The sequence below is a fragment of the Aythya ferina genome, assembly GCF_964211825.1.
Source record: "Aythya ferina genome assembly, chromosome: 3".
NCBI lineage: Eukaryota > Metazoa > Chordata > Aves > Anseriformes > Anatidae > Aythya > Aythya ferina.
In genome coordinates, this window is record NC_140298.1 from 45,199,354 (window position 1) to 45,224,990 (window position 25,637).

At 42.5% G+C, this 25,637-nt stretch overlaps 1 protein-coding gene and 2 long non-coding RNA genes across 25 annotated transcripts in view; 1 reads left to right on the top strand and 2 right to left on the bottom strand.

The window, feature by feature from the left end:
• The window catches only part of AFDN (afadin, adherens junction formation factor), a 129,180-nt gene extending 115,966 nt beyond the window's left edge, over nucleotides 1-13,214 (bottom strand). For 6 of the 22 annotated variants that reach the window (XM_084513485.1, XM_084513482.1, XM_084513480.1 and 3 more), the window contains exon 1: nucleotides 12,683-13,213. In XM_084513485.1, the coding sequence (XP_084369611.1) occupies nucleotides 12,683-12,796 (114 nt within the window). In that variant the 5' untranslated portion in view covers nucleotides 12,797-13,213. Of the gene's footprint in view, nucleotides 1-12,682 lie in introns of all 22 variants that reach the window. The other 16 variants (XM_084513467.1, XM_084513471.1, XM_084513481.1 and 13 more) reach the window with 6 other exon arrangements.
• LOC311433848 lies at nucleotides 12,352-15,313 on the top strand. Of its 2 annotated transcripts, XR_014690986.1 has the most exons (4): nucleotides 13,368-13,426; nucleotides 13,808-13,850; nucleotides 14,145-14,348; nucleotides 14,639-15,313. It is a non-coding gene; the product is annotated as an uncharacterized lncRNA (long non-coding RNA). The 2 variants fall into 2 exon arrangements; XR_014690985.1 differs by lacking the exons at nucleotides 13,368-13,426; nucleotides 13,808-13,850 and adding an exon at nucleotides 12,352-12,432 and having other exon boundaries at nucleotides 14,145-15,313.
• A 1,343-nt stretch (nucleotides 15,314-16,656) lies between these two features.
• LOC311434859 lies at nucleotides 16,657-24,340 on the bottom strand. The gene is made up of 3 exons (XR_014691780.1): nucleotides 24,255-24,340; nucleotides 21,696-21,802; nucleotides 16,657-18,204 (listed from the first exon to the last, which is right to left on the bottom strand). It is a non-coding gene; the product is annotated as an uncharacterized lncRNA (long non-coding RNA).
• Between the last annotated feature and the right edge of the window lie 1,297 nt (nucleotides 24,341-25,637).

A 25,637-nucleotide genomic window follows, 5' to 3' on the forward strand; every position in this document is an offset into this window, starting at 1 on the left:
CTTTAACATTAGGTACTTTGAGTAACTAGTTCAAGGAGTTTTGATTTTTTTTTCTTTTGTTTTATAATTACAAATCATTTGGGGATTTTGAATTTGGGATCACTTTAAGAATATTAATAAAACATGTCTTAATTAACAGTTGATAGTTTTCCTTACAGCTTGAATACTAGAAAGTTACACATTTGGAGAAGAGAAATTATTCAGCAAGTTCAAAAATTAACAATTACCAATTTACCAAGATGAGACCATCTCATGTAAGTCTGATATTTAAGTATTTTTGTAACAAAGAAATAAAATTAAAAAAAAAAAAAAAAAAAAAAAGATTAAGATGATTCAAGTTTTCTGTGAAGATGCATAATCTTTCCCACACTGTATGCAGGTACCAAATGGAGAAGAGGGGCATTCTCAGCCATGCCAGATAAGTAAGCTTAAGACTTAACTGGGATGGGACAAATGAGATGCTAGATGTGAATAACTCTTTTTGGCCACGTTTTATAAGATGAAATCTCAAATTAACATGACCTAGTGAATAACCAACTGCATACACAAATAAAATCTGGCATCTATTTCTGGCTCTGTAGTAACCAAATTTGCTACATCATTTTCAGCATGTTACTTCATGTAGGTGCACTGCTATTTTCCCATCCTATTGTCCTGTAGCCATTACAACAAAGTAAGAATGCTAGATGCCTTTTAAACAAGCACAAGACAGATTAAGAGAAGGCTACCTCTACACACAAACAGAAGTCACGGATGATTTAAATCTCATCTTGTTTAACAGCATCTTTTGGAAGCATTCTAAGCGAAACAATCAGCAATATCAATGATTTCCGAACATTTTTGATCATTTGCCTCTTCTGAACTACAGACTCAAAATTCCTCATTACCAAAAACAACCCCCCCCTCAAAAAAAAAAAGCACCCCACAAAAATAACCATCATGGCTATTCTACCTATGAAACACTTAAATCAAGTGGACTTAAGTCCACTAGTATATGGCAAGTGATTATCTTTTCCCAACAAATGGGGTAAGCTTTGGCAGGATCTCAACTTGTCAAATGTCTTTTTCATTTCAGTTAGATTTCATGTATGCAAGGAAAGGAACTTTTGAAATAAACTAAGCACCAATCAAAATGTCATCATTTAACACCAGCCAGACATTGGGAGTGGAAGATAATGAAGAGAGAAGGCTCACCAAAGTTTTTGAAAGCCATAGCAAATATCAGCATACAAATGTAACTGCTACTACTCAGTACCTCTAAATTCTGCAAAAGTGGTAAGAATGCGGTACAGCATCTGCTGAACAGCAGCAGAAAAAAGAAAAAGCATCCCTGCCTCTCACCATCAACACCACTGCCATATATATATACTTGGAACAGAAAAAGGACAGCTCTGAGATGCAGAAAGCAACCCATTTGATGGCGATCGGGTGGCAGTGATGGAAAGAAGGCAACAAACACTACCATCTTCCTTTCTGTACCTCAGAAGTTATGAGAGTTGGGTGAAGAAGGGGCTGTAGACAGAATATGTACATACGTAAGTACTATTTATCCTCTTACAGCCACTGAAGTTAGAAAAGGCTTCAGATAGCTTAAGCATCCATCAGACATGCCAAAAAAGCAGTGTTCTTCAGTATTTTACTTCAGAAATTAAGAGTATAAAGCTATCAGAAATATTCTGGTATTTCTTTCTACGTGCAGACTTCCCCCAATGCAATCCAGAGTAATGTTTAGCTGAGGAATAGACTACTCTCTCTGATACTGTCACGGTATTACCTCGGAAGGGACCTGGAACTTGGAAAAAAAGTCATGCCTGTCTGAGATCAGAGCAAATGCCCTTGACATTTTGCACCAGAAAGAACCACCCTGCTCATCCTCACGAGTTGGCAAAAGCTAGCTGTACCCTGACTGCTGTGAGTAGGACCCCGAACACCTTTGAGGTGGTTAGGACAGATTTTTTCCCAGTGGTGCAGAATTCTCTTCCCAGCAGCATGGAGGGAAGCGTGGAAAAGAAGGGTCCTAAGCGGACTGGTACTGAGAGAGCTGGTCAGTGCATTCATAACGATGTGCACGGGTACCTATAAGCATCCATGCACACAAGGAGGCTCAAAGAGCTGGAGACAAACATGGAACACCAAGAACAGACGCTTCAGGTAAATGCTGAGTTTCAGGAGGTTTCTACAAACCTCAGACTTCATGATCAGAGTGCTGTACAATACTTAGCATGAGACTGTTTCATGTTGGTACAACGCTGTCCAAATTTTCTGCTGCTCCCTAACACTTGTTACTCAAGACGAATGAAAATTTCTTTGAGAAGGCAGCCAAAGTTTTCAAAGACGGTTTATCTTACAAACTTGATGCACTGTTTTTTTTTTTTAAGTTGAAGACTCTGGAAGAATTGATCAAACAGAAGAATTATGGAGTTTGTAGTAGACTTCAAACAATTTAGTTGGAAGCAAGAAGAATTAGCAACTCTTTCAAAACTAATTCTGAGGATACAAGACGGTATCATGTTAAGGGATTTTCTTCATCACTACATTGGAAAATTCTTCTAAAGTTTGGAACGTTATAAAATTTAAATACTGTAAAACCATCACAGATCCTACCTTACAGACCAACTTTATTCAAAAACTGAGTACATATAGACAGAAATCAAAAGGTAGCGGTGAAAAAAATAAAACATTTTTTCCCACTGACAAAGTTTAAAGAATAAAGACAATCTCTCTCTTCTTCCACATTTTTCCCACTAAACAGGTAAAACACCCGAGAAGTCTCAAATCCAGCTCACATCTTGAACACTTACCAGGAATGCAACTATTTCATCACTTTGGGATGATTAGGTCTCTAGATGCTTCTAAATGGCCTCAGTGAACGTGCCAATAGTCTGCATAAAATTACTTTATTGGTCTCTTTTTTTCCATAGCCTACGTATCAATCCTCATCTGCCTGAAAACAGTTTGTTACGGGCACTGCAGCTGAATTTCTTGGAATAATCCTTGATGCACTACAATAACAACAAAAGCACTTTAAATAATAGATGCAATTTTGGTATTTCTGGAGATTTTATCAAAAGTATCCCAGTATCTATCTTTTACAAAAGAAAGAAAGACTTTGTTAGAACATCTCAAAAAAATTTAGGAAGGAAACAGTTGATTTTAAACAATGGTTTCAACAAAGCAAAAGGATTAGAACACAAAATGCAACAGTCTTACGTAATTCCACTTTTTAGTTTCTCCACTATACAGCAAACACTAGATATATAAGCAATCAACCAAAACCAATTAGCAGGATTGAGCAATGTTTTCGTTAGCGTTGTCTTTCCATCACAAATACCAAATTATTTTCCTCATCTAGATGTGAAAAATATCCCAGTCTCTGAATTGTCAGAACGTATATAGTAAGTGTTAAAGAAATCTTTTTACCTTTCCATCTGTCCACATTGGAAATCAGTATTACTCGTTCAGTAAGACTAACACTTCACATGGAAACAACTTACATGTTTCCTAATAAAATCCCCAGTATTCTACAAGTAGTATGAAATGTCTGGATATAATCCAAACATGGTAAATATTACTGATAGAAGTGTGTGTGTGTGAGAGAGAGAGAGAGAGAGAGAGAAAGAGAGAAAGTGGATGTAAGACAGATTTCTCCAGATCTCTCAACACAAAAGAAATTGTATTATAAAGAAAATGTTATAAAGCAAAGCTTTCCAAAACAAAGCCTTGTACAGCCTGGTCTGTTTCCACATATGTAATGTCTTCCTGGACAGGAAAATGCATCATGGACAGCACTGTGCTGATGCTTTTGAAATGAAGCACCTAGAATAATTGCTTTTACTAAAACTGAGAACAATAACAAAATGGTTAAAGGCTTTTTCATTATTATTAGGTTCTAATTTCAAACTGCTGCACTGCTCAAAGCAGAGCAGCTTCTGGGAGGGCAGGGGGAGGAAGGGGACCTTTTGTTGCTGTGGCCACTGGGGGAGGAGAGGCTTTCTTTGTTGTTTGAACTCTTTTGCCCAACCATAGGCTATGCACCAGCCGCTAATCTGCATTGAGAGGGGGGTTAATTCTGATCTTCCACTGCATTTTGTCAGCAATACAATGATCATATATGGAAAAGCATGACACTCCAATTAAGTTGTGTCTCTGCCTGTACGAGAATACCTGAAGGTGGACTGACAAGGGGACTCATCTGACAAAGAGAAAGCTATGCTAAGCCACTCCTCCAGTGCTTGAAAAAACTGGGCATTGAAACTTCAGTTCATCGATACTGCTATGGGCAACATACTTTGGCAACAGTATTTATATGGCCAACAGACAAACAACTCTTTCACTTTTTCCCTGTTATAAAGATGTTTTCACTATGCAATAGACCAGAAATTACGCCATGTCTTGGTACAATTCATCAAGGGCAAACCTTGAGAGACTCGATAAAGGAATTGTAAATCTAGCACCAGATAGTAAGTTATTGCAGGAGTTTTCATATTCCTCAGGTCTAGTTGCAGAATATGAAAACAACTCAACTCTGCTGAGTTGTGTTAAACAATGAACAAACAAACCAAACCCTGAAGCCACTAACATACATCATTTTTGTTTCATCATACCAGTGCTATATAGCAACCAGGGCTGTACTTGACAAAACCTTTTCTAGAATATTTACCCAAGAGCTGACCTGGCATTAGGAATTGTGCGTTCAAACATGCACTCAACTTCAAAATACAAATCATAAGGTTTTCTAATGTAATTGAAAAGAATTACTACAATAAATCAACTAATTTTTTTTTAAAGACCGGTGCATCTTCTACTGTTAGAATATGCGAGTAAAATCAGAAGTTCATCAATAATTATTCTTAAGACATATTAAGATCTACCACTAAAAACATAAAAAAAGCAAAGTTGATGATTTCTGCTCTCAAAAGTGTGACGGGAACAAAATGAGAGCAACCAACCTATATCAGACTAGTAATACGCAATCTTCATCAGGATAATCATAACTTCTACTACCAGACTTCTCCATTTATATGAAGAGATTCAAAGACCAGTAAGACATGCACTTCAGAAACGCAACAGTAAGAAATATCCAGGCTAGATGATCTGAAGAGGAGCTGACCTAAGGGCCCAGCATCGAGGTGAGCACACAAGAAAAAAGCAGCTCTACGCAAGGTCAAGAAATGCAGCATAACTACAGCCACCAAGCGTTTCACAGCTGAACACCTTAAGACTAAAACCTGTAACAGAGGTAGATGGCCATAATCCCTAAGTACTACACAAAATGTTTTTACCAAGTTACACACCCCTAACAGAGAAAGAGTAGAAGTCACCTATGCGTCAGCAATCTGACAGAGAAAAAGACAAGGATGACGTGTGGACTTCACGTCAAATCTGATCCTTCAGTCTTACAAGAAAACTAAACCAGACAGCCATGAAAGGCAGTGCAATTAGATGATCGAGGTCAACTAACCACATGGAAAACTTACCTTCCCACTGCAAAAAGTTGCTATGAACATACAAACTTGCTCACTATGCAGAAGTTCACAAGGCATGATATGGTTCACAAAGACAGAGTCTTACTGCTAGACCTGAACTATTTTTCGTCAATAATTTCATCAATTTCATATCTCAGTTGCCTCCTGTCTTCATCTTGGATAACCAAATTTCTGGATAGGTACAATCACATAAAAGCAGTGCTTTATCCACAATTAAAGATTAGGGGGAAAAAAATGTGCAGTGTTTAAACTCTGGCAACATGATTTATGAGCTAAGTCACATACATAACCAGAAAAACCACCTAACACTTAGTTTGGTTTATCTTGATTGAAAGAATATTTCCATCTTAATTTTATCTTTACAACTACGGGGCTAAGACAATAAAAGAGCCAGCTCTGATATACAGCTTGGCTACAAAAAACACGCTAGCAAAAACTTGGAAAAGATTTGAACACTTGATTTACTAAGGCCACTGAACTTAATGAAAACACAAAAAATTTGTGTTGGTCTTGTAAATTTCAGCTTCAGTTACCATATTCTTAACTGTTTAGCAAATAATAAAAGTAGCATCTTGATGCAAATTGGGAAAGGCTACATTTCCCTCCTTGAGATAAAGGAACATGGGAGGAGATGAGAAGATGAACATATGGAAAGAAAATAGAGCAAAGGAAAAAAAAATTTTGGGAAAAGCATTGGCCTTTGAGTACTCTTCCTTTTAATGAACTTGCATTTCATTCAGCAAGAGAAACACATCGTGCTCTATTCTTACACAAACCTCAAGAAATTTGCAGTGAAACGTGTGTTCAACATTATTTAATCATTTCAAGTCTTGTACAAAACCGTACAGCAGAAACTCCATGCTGGTTGGTTATACAGCAATACTTAACTCTGCTATGAGCTACGCATAATGCAACATGTGTTGCCCACTTGTCTTCGTCTTCATTACTGCAGCAATTAACATTATTGGAATATATTATTTAACAGTTATTGAAATCATTCACTAGGTTGATATTTTATATTCAGTTATAAAACTATCCTCCTAAAACGCTACAGCATTTAGCTAGTAGCAACTATTTTAAGTTAAAAATCATTCTCCAAGAAAAGATGGCCAAAATCAATGCAACAGTCTTAAAAGCACAAATTAACAGGTTCAAGTCTTTTTCACAAACTAAAACCTCATACATCTTTACTCACTGAAATAAGCATTGCTCGAAATGTATTTTATATGTAAATATTTTTTTCTAACCCCAAATCTCGCAAACCCCCCAAATTATCTAAGCAGTGCTTTACTCAAGTGTACTTCAGAAGAGCCTTGCATTAGCTTGAAGTTCTACATTTTGAAAGAGAGAGCAAGTACTCCGTGACTTATCCGGAACGTCTGCTAAATTTGACTTCACTTACATTTATCATAACATTGAGCTTATTAATTCATACTGTGATTTTCAACTCCATCTTCAACAGAAACATCGGCCAAAACCTGTAGTTATTCTTTAATGGAATGCTCTGAATTTTGGATAGCCATAATCTATTTTGCTTCATTTATAACAAAGCAGCTTTTCAAACAAATATTGACACAAAGATAAATTCAGAGTGCTTTCTCATGATCTACAACCTTATCACAAACATCAGCTCATGTCAAATTTTAACACCTTTCATTTAAGTTTTAGTTCTCCTTATGCTATTTGGATGGATATTTCTTATGGAAAACAGTGAAGTTTTGTCAACTATCAAGCAAGTTTGTCCACAAACACCATTAAGGTGCGTTCCACTTGTTTTAACCCTTCTGAAAGGGAGAGAGTGAGTTCTGTCAGAAAAAGCACACTTACACAAAGTAAACTCCTGGCATTTCCAGAGGGATAGGCTCTCAGTTGAAAAGTAATGCTCGTCAATGGCATTTTACTCAGGCAACAGATTCACACATCGGGAGGGAATTCTTAAAGCCAGTATGTCTGAATCGTATGGACCTAATTAGCTACTAAGTCAAGAAATAACTTACATAAGGAATACTAAAAGCATAGCAGAAAGCTTCTTCCTATAAGAAAACCATTTCCATTCCATTATGTTTGTTGTCTGAAGACTGTGGTCAAGATCTTAGTCCAAACTTATTATCACCCTCTAGATAGCAGCAATTATATCTCATTTGTGAAGACAGACTATACACTTTTACTCAGCTAAAGAAGAACTCATCTCCAAGCAGTCCTTTTAATGCAAATGAGAAGACCTCTGTCCACGATTTCTTTTCTTCAGACATTTTAATGCAGAAGCCAACAATCTCAGTAAGCAGCAATTAGAAATTGCTAACCTCTAACTAATGCTTCAGTGTTTTAACCTCCTCTTTAACTGTGCCTGTTTAGTGGTAATCAGAATATATTCTACTCACTAAACTGTGCGGGCATCAGCCCTTTAAATTTCCAGGACACCCTTCCAGACTGTCTAAATATTACCTTAAACATTTGTAGCAAAGACAGTTTATTTTCCATATTATGGGTTTGGTACACTTAAAAAGATAGCATTGTAGATCTCATTGTCAGATCTGTTCATCAGCTTCTCGGTATCCATAGTTTGCAGAGTTCCACTAAAAGCTACTGGAAGTTGTGGGATCCGAAGCATGGAGAAAACACAAGCATCTTTCCCATTTATATGATGATTACCTAGCTTCAGAGTTGCACTTCCACTACCAGTCTCGCCCCCAATGTGATAGGCAGTCACTGGTAATCCCAATCCTAAAACACGAGTTCTTTCAAAGTCACAGAGGCAGATTTTTAAAAGCAAATGGGTGAGCAACCATGCAGATAGGAATCTGCAGGGGTTTTAAAACTTAAAAGATTCCGAATTCTTATTGCTTTAATGGGATTTGAACAACCAGCTTGCATTAACTATTCTGAAAAGACTACAAACTCAGGGCATATACCAGGCACCCCTGTGATAATTATTTGCAACACTCTGTGAACCAGAATCAGATCTGAATCCAAAGAACAAACACGAAAACTGTATCAGCCTTAATATATCCTGTTATCTGCTGCACTGTGTAAACACCTTCCTTAAATAGATTACTTATTTGTATTTAAAGCCTGTGAAAAGAATTTGAAATGTACCGACTAGACCAAATACATATACAGTACCAGTAGATGGGGGAAGTCAGTATTAAAAACAAAACAAAGAAACAAACGCCAAATAACACCCAAGAAACACCCCCGCACTGAGGAGCTGGAGAGTTATTCCTAGTACCTTGCTGCTGTGCCTACACAAGTTGTTTTCCAGCAAAAATGAAATAAAATCACTGAAATCTTTATTTAGGGTTTTGTGGCTTGTTTTGCTTTAAACTGTGGCCATTTAAAAGTTAAATACTCTATTATGAGTTATTCTCAATACAAAGCCTGTTACTTCTCTGAGTGTTTTTTTTTTACTAGACTTTGCTACATTTGTTAATACAAAGGTATATTAGATCAGTTCAGAAAAGCTTTCTCCATCAGAAAATGAAACAACAACAAATCAATGCTTCTGACAACAACCCCTGAGCCCTCAGGCAATTATGACAAAAACCCCAGCCATTCTAAAAAGCGTCCCTCTCAAAAAAAAAAAAAAAAAACACCACACACTACTCTCATTCCTAATCCACAAACGATGTTCAGAAAAAAATAGTGCTTCTCTTTTTCTCTTATGCAGTTACCAAAGCATACATTAAAGATGAAACTGTATGTTGTCATTAAGATCAACAACAGTTAAAATGCCTATTTGACGTATGGCATCTTAAACCAACAAATCTGAAATGCTTTCAGAAGATTTACATTTATTGTATCTGAGAGTGATAAATGCACTGGCCTCCAATGCTTTTGCTTTCCTCACTCTCACCCAAAGCCTTCATACACACTTCATATAATCAATCACTTAAATCCAGTAAGCAACATCATTTAAAAAACAATGAATTTATACACTACTTTTTCTGATCTACGAGCTCCTGAATATTATACGCTTATTATCAAGTCATTAGTTCAAAGTTTTTCCCATTTGAAAACTTTGGTTACTATAATCACCTGAGGTTTTGGTCTTGATCTAAGACTTAATTTACTTCCTATTGCAAAAGGTCTGAAGATTTCTTACTGTGTTTCCATTCTTGGCCAAAAAAAAGAAGGGGGAAAAAGCAGGCCAAATATTAAAAGCATCCAAAAATCTGGTAATACTGCAGAGAAAGGCAAGGGGAAAGTGGAACAGAAAAGGGAAGCAGATTTAAAGAAAACAATTAACATACTGTTTCATTTCCAATTGGATTGTTATCTACAAAAACATGATTCAGCCCACATTTCCCAAAAACCTGCTGTATCTTTGTTAGACTTTAAGTGAGTAGCTGTCTCATCATTTAAAGTAAGAACAGCAAAGCTTACTTTAATGAAGTTCAAATTACTCAGCACTATACAGCCCTTTAGCAAGGATCTGTACCTAGCACCACTCCAGACAAGGCTAGAGTTTAACGACTATTAGCTGCTAAAACTTTAAAAACAAAACTTTTATTTTATTCATTTACAAGCCCCTCAAGCCATAGAGTTGCTCTCAACTCATTTCTGAATTAAAAAGTCTTTGGAATGAACAGAATGAAAACTATTCACGGATTTCTCAGAGCAGCAACACGTGTTAATTTAAACATTATTAGGTTTTTACCTATTTTATCTTGCTCTCAGGCATGAGCTGACACGTGACTTCAGTGAAAGCATCAGTAGGTAAAGATAGGAAACCCAAGAAGACTCACATTTCTTCCTCACATTTCTTCTCACAGAGAGAAAAATACCTAATTTTGACCACTGAACAGAAGTTCCCCCACTAAGGAAAAGTAGCACTGAATGACTTACTTAACTATTCATATCACATAACAAGCTAGGAGAAAATTAGTAATACAACTCAACTCTGCACCCTACCCAAGGCTCTTGTTTCCCACTATCTCACCGGCAGTATGCTCTAAGAAACGACTCATGCCTAACTCTGAAGAGAGGCAAACAGAGAAGTGGATACCTAATCCCTGAGGGCCGGTCCACACAATGAAATATTAACAGGAATTCAGACTGATTCATTTCATGAAGTATTTCCCTGAAAAACAATCACACATTTAAACTAGGTTCAGAGCCCTACTCTGGGCATCCAAAACCAAGTCACATTTCACGCTTTTCTTTGAAGTGGTAAGGACCCGATGGGCTGGGAGCATTTTATGTTAGATTTCACTTTTCCTTTTGGAATAAAAGCTACCTTAAACCCTACTGTTAAGGAAGAGATTAGCTCCTCTGGAAATGCCTACTGCCTGTATGCAGGAAACTCAAAGGAGAAGTCACTTAGAGCAGAGTGTTTACACTGAAGGGATGCCTGGAGAATGACTGTGAGGCAGCAGGTCTCGATATTCAGAACATGATATATACAACCAGGAGCTCCTGGGTGACAGCTCGCAGCGCTGGCACGTGCTCCCTGCCGCCTCAACGCAGCCTGCCAAAGCCATGCCTGAACAGTTTAAAACAACAGAACCGGAGCCGGATCAGGTACACGCAAGCAAAAGCCACATCCAAGCCACTGTGTCTTTACATTAGCTACACCTGCTGCAGCCTCCACGGTAAGTACGGTGTGCCTTATTTCCAAACTGAGCCAGAAACAGCGTGGAAAACAAGAGGGCTGGCATCTCTCAAGCAGTCTAGTAAAAGGGCTTTTATTTCAGCTGATAAACAGCACGCAAGTCAATCACACCGTCATCTGGGTTGAAAATATTGCCAAACTTGCATCAGCTCAGCGTAATGGTGAGACAAGTGTGAGCTTTTGTACTCGTAATTATCTGGAAGGAAAATATACTTTACTCCGAAACTGTTACCCGCTGTCACTTTACTGTAGACACCTGCAGTCTTATCAGAAGTCGTTAGACGCAGTGCTCTAAAAAGCTCAGATGTTCAGAGATATCCCTGCACTTAATTTTTACTATCGGTAGTTCAACTGAAATAAATGTCATCGCTGACAGCAGTAAGTATGCCCCTGCACAGGTTCACAGGCTTAAACCACACAAGTGTGGAGCTAGCGCAACCAAAATCGATGTTTCTTGGCATAGTAACTACAACGAGGCTGAGAGCTTCTGTGCAAAATCCAGTTCAGTATGACAAACACGCAAGGCTGACCTGAAACACGGTAACGTTTGTTAAGCCAGCGATTACAAAAGGACAGAAGTACAACTTCTCACAAAGGTGAAGAAAAGAGGTTGGAGTTGGAAGGCACAGGGAGTGGGCATATGCAAGACCCAGAGAGCGAGCTGGCCGTGGACAGCCAGCCGCCAACCTGCAGCTCCAGAACAACAACGCTGCCTCCTCTACCACAACCGTGGAGCCTCCTTTGTGCTGCTATCAGCCCATTTTTTGGAACGAGTGACTGGCAGCCAGCAGCAGTACGGGTAAAACCTGAGCAGCACGACCAGGGTGAGCAGCGCAAGGTGCAGGCACCACCACACCGCCCTCAGCCAGCGCTCAGGAAGCGGCGTGCGACAAGCACCGCAAACATCCAGGGCGCTCGTTTTCAGGCTATTGTGACTGGGGAAAAAATAAAATAAAACAATAATAAAAAAAAAAAAAAACAGCAACGTGGAGTCGCACCCAAGACTTTTCCGTGGCTGGGCTGGCCCAGCAGCCTGGGCGCGGGAGCAGGCTGCGAGGCCAAGCCTGCACGGTTCACCGGAGACTTGTGTTAATAAACAACCCGGATCAGGGCCAGGCCAGGAGCAAGTGTGAATTTCCTCCTCCTCCTCCTCCTCCTGCCATGGGCACACGCGTGACGAGCCCCCACGCCGGAGGGGGGCTGCGCTGCGGGGCACGGCCTGCCTGTTGTCTTTTGTATTTTATTTTATTATTTTTAATAAAAGTGAACTCAGCCAGCCCGATCCCCTGGAAACGCCCATCTGGCCGGGAAGCAGCGTCCCGCTGTGTTTTTCCGGTACGGCCACACGTGAACCGGGGACCTGCAGCCGGGGCCGGGGGCTGCCCGGAGCCCCCCCCCGGGGGCCGGGCAGGGCAGGGCAGCGCCGGGGCCGGCTGCCCGCACAAAGCGGCGGCAGCACCGAGCACAAAGGCCGCGGCTGCCCTGCCCGTACCGGGGGGCGGCGGCTGCGGGCTCGGTGCTGCAGCTGGGTGCGGGCCGAGCCGCGCCGTGCCCCGGTGCCGGGGGTGCCGGTGGGGTCGCTCACCTCGGTGGGGGCGCTGATCTCGAACAGGTCCAGCCGGTTCGCGTTCCAGTGGTTGATGATGTCGGCGAGTTTGCGCCGCTCCTCCTCCCGGCTGCCGCCGCCGCCGCCCGACATCCTCGCCGAGCCCGGTGCCGCCGCCGCCACCACCGCCGGGGAGCCGAGCAGAGCCGAGCCGGAGCCGGAGCCGGAGCCGGAGCCGGGGCCGCGGCCGGGCCCTCTCTGCCGAGCCCCGGGCGGGGGGCGGGCAGGGGGGGGTCCCCCCGGTGCCGGCCGGGGAGGGGGGCAGGGAGGGAGGGGCGCGGCTCTGCCCTCGGTGGCGGCCGCCGCGGAAACGCCCCGGGTCGCGGCTGCCGATAGCGATCGGCCCCGGCGCGCGGCGGGGAAGGAGAGAAAGAAAAAGGGGGAAGGGCGGGGGGCGGGGAGGGGAGGAGGAAGAGGAGGGAGGAGGAGGAGGAGGAGGAAGGATGCCCCGACTCGGCGGCGGCCGCCGCGGTGTCTCCCGGCTCGGCAGCGCCCGTCCCCTGCCGCCTGCCCCGAGCCGCGCCGCCGCCGCCTCTCCCCGCCCCGGTATCGCCCTCCCCTCCCCTCCCCTCCCGGCCCGTCCCCTCCCCGCGCACACCGTCCCGTGCGCGCCCCCGCCCGGCCGCCCGCCTGCCCGCCGTGAGCGCGCGCTCACGCTCCCGCCGGCCGCCACCACGCGGCGGCGCGCACGGGGCCGGCGCCCCCTTCACGGGCGGGTGGGCGGTGAGGGGCGGCGGGGGGCTGCTGGCCGCGGGGTCCGGCCTTTGGGGTCCGGCTTTGAGTCCGGCTTTGTTCCTAACCTGCCGGGCTCGGCAGCCAGCCCCGCTGCCGCCGCTGGGCGCCCTGTGAGCGCGGGGCTGGGTGACCTGGGCGCGCACCTCTTTTTTTTTTGGGGGGGGGTTTCAGGTGGTTGGGTGGAAGGGGGGAGTCCTGCTTCGCTGTAGGGTGCCCGGCAAAGCGCGACTCGCAGCGCTGTGCCGAGGGAGCCCCGATTAGTGGGTTCTGCTGATGGAGTTTTGATTGGCGGGGTTATTTGAAGAAGGAGATTCCTCTGAGGCCTCGTCTGCATTAGGCAATTAAATTATTGTTTTTATCCGGCAGCAGAGCTCCCGTGTAAGCACCAGCCGTTCTGGTTTTGCAGGTGAAGGTCAGTTATACTTCTGCCCTACATCTGTAACTGTGCCGTGTGGGAGCTGTGCAGCCCCAAGGACGCCGGAGATCCTATTTCTCAGGTCCCGAACTCTGGGAGATGTTCAAAGGCCTCCTGAGAGGATTGGGGGGGACACGGGAGGGCAATTCTAGTAATACCAGACTCCTAAAGATATCTTTTACTCCTTTTAAAACGAATGTGTAGGGAGAACCAAAAAAAAAAAAAAAAAAAAACCAACCACCATGATTCTTTATATATACAATTATCCTAGATGTTCTTCTTCATATCCAGGTAGATCGTGCCACCAGATACAGTAGGTTGTTCTGGCAGTGCCTACGAAGACCAAGAACCGGCGTGGATCTGCAATTTAATAGTCCACAACTCCGGCAGAGAGCTGCATGCTCCACTGGCAGACAACATTGGGAAAGTGATTGCTTGATTTGGATGCTAGGCTGTGCCTGGGTATTGGTAAAACTGGATTGTTCAAGACACAGGGTGAGAAACAGGGGCTGCATTACTGCAAGATCAGGAAGGACACTTCTAGGTACTGGTTGTGCATAGATCACCATTTTGCTGTTGCTGGCTACACAGATAAAATTGTTTTTCCTGGGGAAAAGAGGTGGTTGCACTGGGAAAACTGGCTACCCAAAGTAGTTAAATTAGCATTGCTGGCATGCTTGGGTTCTCAAATGCTGAGGAGCACCAGGAATAAACTTATCGCTGTGCTGTACCCACGTGGTGTATATAATCAGCTGTGAATTAATTTATTTCTTTTTTAACTGCAGCTAGTCAGCATTTCTAAACTGTAGCTAGACTCCAGTCTGGATACAAGCAAGTCCTTCAAACTGAGCAGAGCCGGAGCAGGCTAATAACGTTTAGATGTCATTTCCCAGAAATCCCACGTCACTACGAAGTATTTCAGTAGTGGCAGGAGCGCTGGAAATGATCCTTATGATCAAATAGCAGCAGCAACCACTCTGCTGATAAACTGTGCCCTGAGCTGGACAGTGCTGAAACAGTATTAAAAGAAACGAGGCCCACTTGTCCTGCAGAACAAGTCACTGCCATCAATGGTCTAACTGCAGCAGCTTTAGCACAACATCAAGGTTTAAGAAAAATTTTAATATAGATGCAAAATTAGCTGTCTGAATGAACCAGCAGGACAGTATGTATATGGAGATTGTACTGTTTGAGATAAAGCGTGAGCTCTGGTCTCCTTGGAAAAACTAGTGTGCAGAGAGCTAAAGCATGAAATTACAGTGTACCAGCTATTTTACAGTGGAAAATGTGTGCTGCTTCACTTTCAATCCTTATTCTTTTCATGGGGTTACTGCAATGGGAAGTAGAACAGCTGCTGTAAAGCCTAGCAAGTGACATGATTCCTGTGAACAGTTGTAGAAGAAATCTCAGAGCTATTTATGAATGGAAAGCATTATGCAAATAAAATACATTATAAACAGGTTGTGTGTTTGAGCTATCATCAAGGCATCTTCCATTTAAGGTATTGCATGAAGTTACTTGAAACCATTAAATGAAATTTGTCTTCTCCATTCTTTCTGAGATTTGTATCATTCACCTAGCGAGAAGACAAAATTAGAATCTTATTTGAGGACTTCCCAGTCCAGCCCAGCATTCCTGTAGGTAGTCCCACTGAAGCCGGCAGCAGAGTTAGATTTAAGTCCATGAATAATCACATATTTGATAAGAAATAATAGTGTGAGAGAAGCACAAGAACAGAGAACAAAAACTACTTTATTTGCAAGTGATAATGGAAAAATGTTTTTTACTTCTTTCCTTACTGAACAATGTAAATGTTCTTTTTCTTTTCTTTTCTTTTCTTTTCTTTTCTTTTCTTTTCTTTTCTTTTCTTTTCTTTTCTTTTCTTTTCTTTTCTTTTCTTTTCTTTTCTTTTCTTTTCTTTTCTTTTCTTTTCTTTTCTTTTCTTTTCTTTCCCTCTCCTCTCCTCTCCTCTCCTCTCCTCTCCTCTCCTCTCCTCTCCTCTCCTCTCCTCTCCTCTCCTCTCCTCTCCTCTCCTCTCCTCTCCTCTCCTCTCCTCTCCTCTCCTCTCCTCTCCTCTCCTCTTTTCTCTTTTTCTAAAGTGCTTAAGATACCTAAATCAGACATTTTTGTGATTATTTGTTCTCAGTCCTCAGAGAATAAATAACATGTGTTTTACAGAACAAATAACATAAATGCCCTTTGCCATAGAGCTTGCAAGATAAGTTTTGTCACAGTTGAGAGCAACAACTGCAAAAAAGGTCCATAAAGAAGAAACATGGATATATGGGGAGGCCTCTGCAATCCTCTCCATTCCATGAGACATCAGGGAGTGCAGTGCCCACGTGGTTACCTGCCGCAAGGGGAGCGTGTCCACGCAGCTTCGCTCGTTAATCATATTGGTGTGCATCTGTCCCAGGAGAAGCCGGTGGTTGTAAGTCACAAGCATGTACAGGGTCCCTGTATTTTGGCTCCTTGGCCAGTGCAGTCCATGCCAGGGATGGCCAAGGTTGTCTTGCGCAGGGAAGGTTTGCGTGAAGGTAGGGCTGTGCTCTGCTGGTCTCCTGGCCGCCCGCCAGCTGCCCATATGGTTGCCAGAATGCAGCATTAATTTTCTGAGGCAGCGTGCGTCCGAAATACAGTGCCATACTGTATAAATCAGCGCAGGGTTAGAAGTTATAAATTCATAGATAAGACTGAAATTGTTAAAGTAACCCTTCCCGTGGCTTCCTGAGTGTGCACACGTTTCTAGAGCAGAAGCATCGGAGCTGTAATTTTGCATAACACAATGCAAAAGCTTACAGTAGAGCTGCATTAACATTGCAAACCTGGGTCATCAAACTGCAGTCCTTACAGAGACAACACACCCACTGAGGTAAATAAATTAGCCTGAATAAGGATTGCAGCCTGGGATGGTATAAACACACATGAGTCAGGGAAGGAAAAAAACTTTTGTTGCGCCATTATCTCACCTGCATGAATTGCACACACTGTATACATCAAAGTATCAATTTCATAGCCTAATTGGTAAACAAACATACTACAAAAAGGCTACGTGGGCAAATTCATGCTGCATGAAAAATCTTTATGTTTAGATCCCACTTTTCTTACTGTATGAATGTAAGAGTTTAATAACCTTGACCTCTTTAAAAAATAAGTAAGGGGGAGGGGAGTAGAGGGGAAAGCAGGGCAAGTGTGGCAAGTTACATAATTATTTTTTTGAAATCTTTAGTTTTTCAGTTCAATTAGCCTTGCTCTATTTTTAGGGGGCAGGAAGTAGAAAACTGTATAAATGGCAGCTAATCAAATATCTTTATAAATTTATCCTTTGCTTGATATGTGGATGTATTACAAATACTGTCAAAAGAATTCCGGTAAGGTGGGTTTTTAATAAAAAAGATCTTTCCAGATAATGTAAACATTTCTTAGCTTAAGACCCTTCAAGTTATATATGTACTGATAAACTAAAAGGCGTAAGGGACTTTTACTAGTCCTAGCCAACAGGCCTAGCCTGCATACTTCAATGTTTTTAAATGGTTTTAGCTCTAAAAACCTGGTGGCTGCATGCAGGTTGCCTGCTGGAGTGGTCCCTGGCATGTGCTGTCTCCTAGTCTGTGCCCAGGAGTTCATAGCCGGACTTTGGTGACAACATAAGTTAGACACGGCCAGGCACAAAGGAGTGGGTCCAGATGCTGACAACATTTGATTTAGCAGTGGAGAGAGGGACTGGAAGCTGTTCAGCTCAGCTGATTTCCAAGAAAGGGTCCTGTACCCAGACAGTGTGCTCAGCCATACCTGTGTGCAGAGGGTCAGAGCACGCATGGCCCCAGTGCTGTCTGTACAAAAGTGTGCTCTTTGGTCTACATGCAACAAGATGGACGAGAGTTTGACTGGCTTGCAGCATGTGAGTATGCACATCAACTTCAGCAAGACATGTGTCTGTCTTCAGATGAACCAGTCCTGGAAATCAGAAGCACATGTGAGTCTGCCTCACAGGAAGAAGATCAGGTCCCCGCAAGACATTTGCAGTTGGTGTCAGCCTAATGTTGGAATCCTCTTGGTATCTTCAGATTGATGCTGAATGCTTTTCTGGAAAATGCTTTTTACCCAGGGAGTGTACGTAGATGCATTTAGAAGAAATTTAATGGCTGGTATACACATTAGATTAGCAGCTGATCTCGCCTGCCCTTATCCCAAATAATTTAAAATACAATCAGTTAAAGTTCGGAGAAGCTGTAGATACAACAAAAGCTGTGTGCTAGGTTATTTTATTTTTGTTTATCACAGATCTCTATTTTGCATTATTTTCTTCCAAACTGCTGTGTCCTGAAAGAAGACCAGAAATTGCCTGACCCTAAGAAGAGAAAGAAAGAAAGAGTCTATGTAAAGTCATCAAGTGGACAGTGTAAACAAACCATCTCCTGTCCAGAAACTGAGCTCCTCTCCCTGTGCTATACGGCATTATTTGTATGAATGGTAAGGATGCTTGGGTAGAAGTTACACATTTGTTTTAGACTGAGGTAGCTCTCAAATCACTGGTCCAAACTAGGCTATTAGTTACAACAATGTATAATCATTTCAAGGCTCTTTGAGCAAGATGTAGTGGGTGTTTGGTCTTGTAATTAACCCACCGCCATTGGCCATGCATTCTCTCCACCCTGTAATTACTTGACTAAAAAAACACCACCATTCAAAGCATATATTGTATAGAACATTAAAAGAGCATTCATTTTAATCTGTTTTTACACTCACACAATGATTATAACTCATTCATACATTTCACAAGCAGAAGTCATTTGGCTGAATCTGAGCATTTTTTTTTTAGAAAAATTTGATTTGGAAATAACCTGGATCAGTATGCACAGACTCATTGTCTTTTTGCATTTATTGTGCTTTTCTAGAAATAATCCAAAATTACTGAAGGGATTTTCACTTTAAATTATCTTACCAATAATCTAATACTGTAGTTGATATTGAATTATTTGCCCCAACAAAATGCTGTTCTTTTAAATCGTGGAACATGAGTAAGTCCTGGATACAGAGAGCTTAAAAAAAGCTCAAAAGAAAACACTTCAAGAAGCTTGTAAGTGAAAACAAGGGTAAGCCTATGCGAAGAAAATGCCTGCTCAGCAAACAAACAAACAAACAAAACAGTCCTTCCCTCAGCAAATTTTCCTTAGTAATGCTTTCCCCTTCTCTGAGGTATTTGGCTAGAATAAGCATGGAATAGAAACAGGCTTGTGTGTAAGTATAAAAAGTAATAGAAAGCATCATGAATGTTGTGTGTAGAAACCTGCATTGAGATTTCTTTTATCTAACCTGAATTGTTTAAAAATTATTCAGTGAAGGTGAGTGTAGACTCCCTCTATAGGTAGTGAAGAGAAGCAGGTGTTTCCGGGAAGGAATTCAGATGCCTACCCTGTGACAGGGTTAGTCAGCTCGTAATTTAGTCCCGTACCTGAACTTTTACACGATTGCAGAGAAGTGAGGTGAATCCTTGAGAATAATGCTTCTGTCCCTCAGCTTCTTCAAATCTTCATTTTTTTCTTTGTGCTTCACTTTAAAATCCACCTTTGCTTTAGCCAATGATGCCATTCTGTATCAGGCATGCTATATCCATCTCCTTTATACAAAGACAGAGAGTCCTTCCATCTGCATTAAACTTCATCAAGCTCGATGAAGCACATATTTTTCACTTTACAGATATCACAGCTCAGTCCTGCCCAACTGGGTGAGGAAAAGAATAGTGGAGTGTGGGGGGAGACACATTAGAAAGCTTATTTGCATTGCAGAACATGACATAGAGGTACTTGGGTTACATGTAAAAGCACGTCCTTTTTAGCTGGTTGAACTCATCCATGTGAAATTCTCTGCTGCTTCACGTCCTAGACAGCTCGCTTGGGTATCTGCACTCAACACTGCATCTGCCAGCACAAAGAATACTTGATAATTATGCTTTGAAATAACCAAGCCCTGACTCTGTGAGGCCAGCCTTTAATATAAGGCTGCGCATTTGTTCCTCAAACACCCTCACCTTTCATCCCATGCCACTCCTTGGCTGTGGGAAGAGACCCAGCCAATATCATACAGGTGCTTCCTTCAGATCCTTCTGAACTCACTAGTCATGGAGCTTGTGAACTACTACCCTATGGTAAGGCACTTTGTATTCTTTGACCTCTGCTTGTTACTCTAACCACAAGCCTCACATTTTTACCTTGTTCTCCATGTCTTTCACCTTTCTGTCTGGTCTTTATAGTCCTTTCCTCCTTAGTGTGTTTCAATACGCACAGGGATTTGTGTGTTGCTTTGAGGCAGGGATCATCTCCCTGTTGCACACATGCACAGCTTGTAACACCACACAAAGCACTAGGGCCATCACCACATGATAAATATTAAAGCTTGCTAGAAAGCAAGTGTGACTACCAGGCCCTGGTACAATAATCATCAGCATTTTGTATGGTTAGCTGGACCATTTTGTCCCAGGAGTGCAATTTATACAACAACACTGAATGGAAAAATCGGACCATCTCCTGGCAGTACAGGAAGGCTGACACAATGACAAACACAGCTTGTTGTTAATGAACCTGCAATGTACAACACAGAACCTCACAGATAATTTAAGAAATGTGTAAGGGTGTCCATCCTTGTTGCTACCCAGCAAGGCATCATGGGATCTATTTAAGCAAATCTCAAACACGTGTACTGTACTTTGTAAGCACCTTCAGGGTCAACACCTCTTATACAAACCTTCACATATGCAGTTCTTCTAAATGCAAAATCTCTGCTTAGAGACTGTTGTGTTCACCTTGTAAAGAGCACTTAGCAGTTACTAAACAAACAAACAAAATGAAACAAACAAACAAACAAAAACAAAAGCAGTTTGTGAGTAGATTTGACATGAACAAAGTACTGTTTCCAAGGCATATATATTCATGGAAGGTTATCCAGATCCAGCACTTCAGGTCAATCAAATGAGAAGTTAAGTATTAACAGATCATTAAGACAAAGATTATGGAGAAGGACAGCTCTCTAGGCAGAGGATCCCCTGAATCACAGTACTTCTACATTTCAAAACAGGAGGATCATCACTTTCCCTCTTTCTGCCTAAAGTTAGAAACATATGCACAGAAATAGGCACCTAGATTAATGACCTGTTTTCCAAGATGCTGTAAATTCCCAGCCATCAAAGGCACCTTTAAATCTTCACTCACAAATTCAGACCGCGAGGCACGAAAAACGTGTCGTCTCCCAGCAGCGTCTCCCCAAATATGGGAATTCAACAGGAAGGCTCTGAAAAAACACTTCTCTCTGTCCAAAATGGCTGTGGCGGGTGGATGTAAACTGCATCCTGTGACACATTCCTAGAGCCTATGGGTGCTTCTCTGATGCTGGCATCTGGGACGTGCTGTGAGGCTGCAGGTCACAGATTCACAGAATGGGTTGGGTTGGAAGGGACCTTAAAGATCATCCAGTTCCTACCCCCTGCCATGGGCAGGGACACCTTACACTGGGTCACGTTGCCCAAAGCCCCACCCAGCCTGGCCTTGAACATCTCCAGGGATGGGGCATCCACAGCTTCTCTGTGCCTCCCTGGCTCCTCAGCCCTGCCTCCAATGCGTGGTGGAGTCCAGCCATGCTGGGCCTACCTGCCCAGTGTGTATTTATGACTGCTGTGGGTGAGCAAGCCTTATGAAGCAGAATCAAGAAGTCAGGCTAGTGGATCTCCAGTTACACTGCCAACAGCACCATAAGGCCAGGATGGTCTTCCTATGGCACAGGCACCTCTGCTCAAGGAGGGTGCTTTGAAATGCCCAGCCTGCCCCAGGTTTCCTTGCAGTTACTTACCCTAATCTTACCACCAGTTTCCATCACAAGGCAATACAGACTTATGATATTACAGCTCCTTCCCACTGCTGCTTTTGATCAACATCAGGTATAGGAAACATCACCTGCTGAAGAGATGGAACAAAAAACACTCTGCACCAAGCATGAGCAGTGACACAAAAGCCCCAGAGCAAAGGGAGCAATGGAAAGACTCATCGAAACACCCATGGGTTGTGAGGCAGAAAGAACAGCAGATATCTTCTGGCTTGTTTAATAAAAAAAGTAGGATTTAATTCAGCTGTTCTTTGGATTAATTCAGTGATTTGCATTTGGTGAAATCCCATCTTTCAAAAAGACTTCAACTGGAGGTGGCAAAAGACTGGGGATAAAGGGCCTCGAGGGAGCTATCCTGATGTTTCATCTTCCTTGCCACTAGAAGGTGTGTCCTGTCGAATGTGTCCAAATTCACCTTCCAGCCACTAGCTCTTGTCGCGCATTCTCTGTTTCATTCAATAACCCTTTGTTATTTCATATTTTCTCCCTTTTAACACACTACCTTACCTGCTGTTTTATAAAGATACCACTTTATTTATCTTCTTCTTTTTAACTGGCTAAACAGATAACTCTCTCTTGCAGTGTAACATGCTCTTTCTAGCTCAGAAACAAGTACTGAGGCTCTTCACTGCACTTGCAGGCATGTCTCTTGATTCTTCTGAAAGGGGCTACAAGCACCCAGCAAAACACCCATTTGTCTTTCTGGCTGGGGGGCCAGGAGCACTCCTCAAGCCCTTGGGGGCACAGAGGTGAGCTCTGCACATCTCCCACCAGGTGCCTCCTGAATGGCTTGGCTGAATAGCACTGTTTTAACTCAGAGTACAGAGCATTACCAGATCAATAAAAAAGTGTGTATTAAGGAAACATTCCTTTGTGTGCGCAGTAGCAGTCCTTCTAGCCATGCATCTTATTAACAAATGTAAAATAGTTTAAGGAGGAACTATTTAAATTCTGTCTGCAGTACTACAGCTAATTTAGCTCCTTAAAACAAGGCTTTCTGACATCTGGAAGTGCAAAAGAGCTTCTAAACACAAGTCTCTCTATAGAAATAAATGTCTACTCAGTATTATTATTATTATTTTTTTGTGTCATGCTTTCAGGCCAAAAGTGATGTGCTAAAATACATTAGGGATGGTCTAAAGCTCAGTCCTAATAATCTGATGGATTGCTTATAGAGAAAATGCTAAAGCATCCTTAAGGAAAGCAATGGTGGTGTTTTTCAGTGGACCAGAGATCGCTTGCAATGACTGTACATAGATGTGATAACAAAGCAGAGGGAAAGAAAAAAAAAAAAAGTGTTCTTTTTAATATAATTGTTTTCCTTCAGTAACATCTTAAAGAGACTGCAGCTGCCCAGCCTGGCTGTGGTATCTGTTCAACAGCCTGTTGGATTAACTGTACAGGAGATTTAAAAGGGTTATTCCAGGTTTTGCACCAGTGCTAGAAAAATAAAATTACACCAGACCCAAAGTGAATTAAGCAGTTAAGAGTCCAGGCTAACATGTTAAAATGACCTTCTTGCTGCTGATTTAATGTTTTCCAAGCAAAGCCATGGTCCTAAGTCTCTGATGTAAATGGATTTGGTATTGACTGTGGCAAGAACAAAATTGAGGTTCATCTGTGGTTCAAGACTTTTTGCAAAGGGATTTGGCATAGTTACCGCACAGTGATGAAACAAAAGCAGCATTGAATGTGCAATAGGTACACAGAAAAAGAACAAGAGTAGAATAAAAAGGGTTGACAGAAAAAGAACAAGAGTAGAATAAAAAAGGTTGACAATTTTAGAAGGAAGCCCCCCTTCCATTTTTCCTCTTTCCCTTCCCTTCCCTTCCCTTCCCTTCCCTTCCCTTCCCTTCCCTTCCCTTCCCTTCCCTTCCCTTCCCTTCCCTTCCCTTCCCTTCCCTTCCCTTCCCTTCCCTTCCCTTCCCTTCCCTTCCCTTCCCTTCCCTTCCCTTCCCTTCCCTTCCCTTCCCTTCCCTTCCCTTCCCTTCCCTTCCCTTCCCTTCCCTTCCCTTCCCTTCCCTTCCCTTCCCTTCCCTTCCCTTCCCTTCCCTTCCCTTCCCTTTCCTCTCATTCTAGAAGGCATTTAAATATTTAACTTCCTTTTAGTAGGAAAGTAACTCAGCTCACGCTAAGTTACGCATATGCTTAAATATCTTTTCTGTTTATGTGAAGCTAGGCTGTAATTTGGATCTTCCAGGATTTCTTCAGAAGATAAGGAAGAGCTGTGGCTTCTCTGATGGAAGAAAGAGAGACTCAGGGTCCTGACACACTTGTTCTGAATCGAACCAGGAAACACATATACGAGGAATGAGAAAGGGGAGAAAACAGCCATTTGTGCTAGAGACTTGCATCATGCTGTGGTGTATCCTCGATCACTCGATCACTTGGCCTTTTCATGGGTGTGCTCCAACCACCCTGCTTTGGCTCCCGCCTTGTTCCTGTGCTTAAGTACCTAATGAAGCAGTTTTCCTACAACAAATGCCTGCACTGCTCCTTAGACAAGACAGAAGGAAATTTGTCTACCTCAGAGGGAGATCCTGTCTGACGAAATTTGAATATCCAAGTTGGGCAGACAAGTTCCCTTGTGGGAATGCTCCTCTTCTCCAACGTGCCAAACCGGTGAGTTTGCCTTCTTTTCTGAAACTGCCATTCCTCAAAGAGCGGGGCATAAGCCTGCCACATGGGAAGGTTCAGTATCCTCTGACTGCAGAGTTTCTCCAGAGCTGAGTAAGAAGTCAGATCACGATTTCCGTCTGACCTTCTCTTTGGCAGAGCTCTTCAAAATCATGAACAAACCTAATTGTTGCTTATGAAAATTGGGGTATGAAAATTAATCATAATGTGCATTACTTCCTTTCATCCAGCTATCAGAACTGGGAGTGAGCTAGGAACTCCCATTTCACAGAGGAGGAAACAGAAGCAGAGTGAATCAATGAAACAGGAAGGGAAGGCAGGCTCCTGGCTCCTCACTCTCCTCCTTACCTGCTCACCCACTGCACCACTGGTAGGTACCTGTCATGCTGCTTTTGGCTCTGATTTGTGAGAAGTGTTAGTAAATGACCTATTCTTAGCTGTTCCTGTGCAGAACCTGTGGTTGCCACCCTGGGCTGAAGTAAAGTACCCTAGATATGTCCAGGGACTTAGATAAGTGCTGGTCCAAATGGCTCACCATGTCTGAGGAACCACAGAGCAAGTAGAGAGAGGGGAAGGTGCAAGTACATTTTCCATACCCAGCAGCAGTGCCAGCCTCAGCATGCCACCTGCCTGCCTGCTCTCAGATTCTCCCCAAAAGCACTCTGCATGAGGATCTCCCCACTCACAATCTGTTTCTGAGGCATAGTACTCGAAGGTGAAGAGTTTGTTATAGATGGATCTGTTAGCAAGGGAAGTCAACAAGAGAGTCTGGATCTCAGCAGCATCATCCTCGCTTGCACCATCCTCAGATCAGCTGCTCACAGGCAGGACTTCACCACCTTCTTGTGAATTACTCAGTAAAAGACAGACACAAGTTGAGTTAAAATCAAAGAAAAAAGCTCCTGTTTAGGCACCGAGTAGAGATGAGATCCTGAAAGTTCAGGCTACGCCTTATGAATGACTGCTGAGGGATGTCTGGAAGAGGAGCTAGCAGCCAAATCCACAACACAGCAATGCCAGAAGGAATAGATTGCAGGTCTCAGAGGGAGTTTTAAGGGTTACTCAGATTATGTACTCATGTATGTCAGCAGTGCTGGCAATTTGCCTTCTACATAGTGGCAGTGAGTATCATCTTAAATCTACTTTATGGCTCCCTACAAAAAGCATGCATTAAATAAATAAAAAACATTTCTTAGAAGAGCTTTAAAGAGAGAAAAACACAAATTCAATACAAACTGACCTGTCCTTTAGACTGGAAGAAATCAGCCTGTT